Source organism: Haplochromis burtoni, unplaced genomic scaffold, assembly GCF_018398535.1.
Source record: "Haplochromis burtoni strain Fernald_Lab_line unplaced genomic scaffold, NCSU_Asbu1 Contig_1374, whole genome shotgun sequence".
Lineage (NCBI taxonomy): Eukaryota > Metazoa > Chordata > Actinopteri > Cichliformes > Cichlidae > Haplochromis > Haplochromis burtoni.
In genome coordinates, this window is record NW_024583735.1 from 44,343 (window position 1) to 48,962 (window position 4,620).

The 4,620-nt window shown below is 48.2% G+C and overlaps 1 protein-coding gene across 1 annotated transcript in view; it reads right to left on the reverse strand.

Annotated features, from left to right (window-relative positions):
• Window positions 1–2,613: 2,613 nt before the first annotated feature.
• Window positions 2,614–4,620, reverse strand: part of LOC102295587 (von Willebrand factor A domain-containing protein 7) — a gene marked incomplete at its 5' end in the record, with an annotated part of 4,782 nt that continues 2,775 nt past the window's right edge. Inside the window, 2 exon segments of the mRNA XM_005952196.3 lie at window positions 2,614–3,502; window positions 4,104–4,427. Of these exon segments, the coding sequence (XP_005952258.3) occupies window positions 3,059–3,502; window positions 4,104–4,427 (768 nt within the window).

Consider the following 4,620-nt stretch of genomic DNA (forward strand, 5'->3'; position numbering starts at 1 on the left):
CGAAACCAAAAATGAGATTCAGTACGTGTTGGACCTGAGAGCAAAACTCCACACTTTGGGGAGGTTGTCACGGGAGAATTTGCTCCAGGCTCAGCAGCGTCAGCAACGCCTGTATGACAGAGGGGCTAGGCTCAGGCAATTTTCACCGGGAGATAAAGTGCTTGTGTTACTCCCTACTTCCAGCTCGAAGTTGCTCGCCAAGTGGCAAGGACCCTTTGTGGTCACACGGCGAGTCGGGGACGTGGACTATGAGGTCGCTCGGTCGGACAGGGGAGGAGCCACGCAGATTTATCACCTCAATCTCCTCAAACTGTGGCGAGAGGTTGAAACCGCTTCTCTGGTGAGCTTGGTGAAGGAGAGAGATGAGTTGGGGCCTGAGGTGCCAAATTCTATCATTCCCACCTCCCTCCCTTGTGATGACCATCTCACACAGGCCCAGAGAGCGGATGTTGTCGCGTTGCAACAGCGTTTTGCGGACGTGTTCTCCCCCCTGCCCGGCCGGACGTCCCTCATCGAGCACCATTTCGTGACGCAGCCCGGCGTGACGGTGCGTTCACGGCCCTACAGGCTCCCAGAGCATAAGCGAAAAATCGTGCAGAGGGAATTGGCGGAAATGCTGAGGATGGGAGTAATAGAAGAGTCGCACAGCGCCTGGTGTAGCCCCATCGTTCTGGTGGCGAAGAAGGATGGGTCTATACGGTTCTGTGTCGACTATCGCAGGGTGAACGAAGTGTCACGCTTTGATGCCTACCCCATGCCTCGGGTCGACGAGCTCCTGGACCGGTTAGGCACGGCCCGCTTTTTCACGACACTGGACTTAACCAAGGGCTATTGGCAGATTCCCTTGTCTGCCGAGGCCAGGGAGAAAACGGCCTTCTCCACTCCGTACGGTTTGTACCAGTTCGTGACGCTTCCGTTTGGCCTGTTCGGGGCCCCGGCCACTTTCCAGCGTCTCATGGACCGGGTACTGCGTCCGCACGCAGCGTATGCTGCCGCCTACCTGGATGACGTGATCATCCACAGCGACACCTGGGCGGAGCATGTGCTGCGGGTGGCCGCGGTCCTGGAGTCCCTGAGGGGGGCGGGGCTCACGGCCAATCCGAAGAAGTGCGCGGTTGGACGGAGGGAGGTGCAGTATCTGGGGTACCACCTGGGGGGCGGGCAGGTGCGTCCACAGGTGGAGAAGACGGCGGCTATCGCATCCTGCCCGCGCCCCAGGACGAAAAAGGAGGTGAGACGGTTCTTGGGGTTGGCGGGTTACTATCGTCGCTTTGTGCCGGGGTTTGCGCAGCTAACCAGCCCCCTGACCGATCTCACTCGAAAGGGTGCCCCGGATCTGGTCCAGTGGACGGGGCCGTGCCAGGCGGCGTTTGTGCAGGTGAAAAAGGCTCTCTATACATCAGCCGGAAGCTGGCAGAGCGCGAGCGCCGGTACAGCACCGTGGAGAAGGAGTGCCTGGCCATCCGGTGGGCGGTCGGCTCCCTGCGCTATTACCTCCTGGGACGCTCATTCACCCTCTGTTCGGACCACGCCCCGCTGCAGTGGCTCCACCGCATGAAGGATGCCAACGCCCGGATCACCCGGTGGTATCTGGCGTTGCAGCCCTTTAAGTTCAAGGTGATCCATAGGCCGGGGGCGCAGATGGCAGTGGCCGATTTCCTCTCTCGCTCGCGGGGGGGAGTTGCTCGGCCGGACGGCTCCCCGGCCTCGAACGGGCGGTGGGGGTGTGTGGCGGAGGCGTGGCCCCGGGCGCAGCTGCAGGGGAGGAGTGGAGCGGAAGGCTCAACAGGGCGGCGCTGCGAGGCCGGTAAGAACAGCTGATGTTGTTTATGGACTGATGATGGTCTCCCTCCGCTGTGTTTATAGTGAGACGAGGAGGAGCGGCCAGAGAGAGATCAGCTGGGCTCGTGAGCTGTCAGACTGTGAGACTGAGTCAGCTGTCATAACACAAAAGACTGAATAAATGTGGAAGTTGGCAGTACATACCTGTGTGTGCGTGTGTTTGTGCCTGGCGTATTCCACATGACATTACCAATAAGTTTGATGTGTCACATGGCCCTCTTCCTATTGAAAAAACAAAAGTTGTATCCAAGATGGCCGACTTCTAAATGGCCACCATGGTCACCACCCATCTTGAGGAGTTTGCCCCCTCACATATACTAATGTGCCACAAACAGGACTTTAATATCACCAACCATTCCCATGTTATTACGGTGTATCCATATAAATGGCCCACCCTGTATATTGTATTTGTGCCCTCTTTCTTTCCTTTCATAGTTGTGCCTGTTGAGCTGTTTTGGAAGCAGCTTGATCATATGGTATGGGGAAAGACTCATCAAGCCAATCCAGCTTCTGGGAGATGCGCGAAGGAAGCATAGAGTGAAATCTCATCAAATGACCTTAAAAAGGTCTCCCAGGCTGTAATCACTGCAAAACGCTTCTTTTTTTTTAAAATGACAGCAAAATTTGGTGAACACATTCATTATTTGGATTTAAATCATTACCAACTACTACTAACTCTGAGTCAGCATGCCCAGTTCATTACATTTCCTATTCATCGTAATTTCATATGTTTTCACGGAAAACAATGGAATGTAGAAATTATACCAAATATCTGATTGGTAGTGTTTATTTGTAGAACTTAGGACTTTTATTGTTATTGTACAGTTGCTTGCACAGTGAAATTAGGTAGCAAGACAAAGGTTGTTGCATATAAATCACAACACTGCAACATAAAAATTTTGAGTGCAACATTGTATTCTGTTAAAATTACAGACATTGCCTAATGTCTTATATTCTTAATGAAGTATTGTAAAATACAATATTGTAAAATAAAACATTAAAAAAAAATTCTAAATATGTGCCAAATCTTTAGGTCCTAAAGAAGATTACTCAAAGTCAATGCAGATGTGCCGATAATTGCAGGTCTTAGTATATGTATTTTTTTTTTTTATCAGTGTTTTGCTTCATAGCCAGCTCAGGTCAGCAGTCAAGGTTAGGTCACTTGACCCATATGTCACAGATTCACAAATTCAGCACAATTGACATTTCTTTTCTGTTACTTCAAAAGTACTGAAAACACAACACTAAGCCAAAGAATGGTTGATATGTTCAAAGTGTACCCTCCGGTTGATGTTGTTTGAACTGCAGTTGTAGTTGCAGGGGTAGGTGTCGTAGGAGGAGGTGTGGTAAGCACTCTAGCCTGTCCCACACATGTCCCCACATTTCCTACACTATCTACAGCAGTCAGCTCCACAATCGGTGAGCAGCAGGAGGCAGTGTAAGTAACCAGGGTAATATTCTCACCCCCTGCTTCAACCACTGTGCTCATATTCAGAGTACCATTCCCTTGGCGAATGGTTACACTCTCAATGCCAGTTCCATTGATGCCATCAGTGAAATTGGCAATGAACTCCCACTGGGAGGAAGCACAAAGCAATGAAGTGGAGGCACAGGTTGATGTGTTGACTACCTGGCAAACTGGACGGTTAACATCTGTCACCTGGAGACAGAGAAATAAACATGATGAGGGAAACAGGTTGGGAATGTGTGATACCAGTTATTAAAGATAAAAAGAAAAGAACATAATCAAATCTTTGCATGTCAGTTCTCGTAAAGTTTCTGTCTTCGTGGTAATTCTTCTTACATTCTTGTCTTATTTTAGCAGGCTTTTGCATTTAGTTTTACTTTATCTTTATCTCGTTCTTGATTGTTTACCCGCCTGTTCCACATTCACCTAATTATCCTTTGTGCATTAACATCCTCAGTTCTCCCTTTGTCATTTTTGTGATTTGTTTCTCATCTGTATTTTGTTATACATAAAGGTGTTTTAGTTTGTTCAGCCAGTCTAGTGAGTACATTTGTGTCCTTGTCTAGCAAACCATGACAAACAATTTAACATCAACAATTCACAAGAGAAGTATGGCACATAAAGCCTTACTTTAACTGCAAACAACAATATCAAATCGAATCGCATGTCTATCTTTAATTTGAAATAAAAATGACAAAAATCTGTATTTCTTTTTGATACATTATGTACGTGACCATTAATTATTACAGAATTAAGAATAATGTTGAAAAATATTCTAACCATTATCACTCACCTTAGCACTCACAGAAAACCTGAGAACTACATAGTTGATGTCGGTGGCAGCGGCGTTTTCTGCCTCAATGGTGAGGGTCACGTCTGTTCCTGATGCAGTACTGGATGGAGCCGTTAGGGTCACGGTGCCATTGGCTTTACCACCATTGCCTGCTACAGTAGTAACACTGCTGGGTGAAGTGGAAGTGTAACTGCGGTCATTGCTGACTCGCACTGTAAATGTCTCAGTTGCAGAGTCAGTTATGACTCCATCAGCAGTTGCGGCGACTGAGAAGGGGATGGAGATAGTGGTGCCCGGCTCAATGTTGGTATTATTGGCTTCAGCCTGGACAAGAAGAGAGAGAGAGAGGAGCAGGAGAATGAAAATATTTTTTTTTAACATTGTTGACAACAATATGTTGATGCATAATGACATGACTTCACACTGAAAGAATCACAGTAGGAATGTCTGTTGTTTATGATTGTAGACTTATTTACTAGGGGTGCAACGATACACAAAATTCACGGTTCGGTTCGAT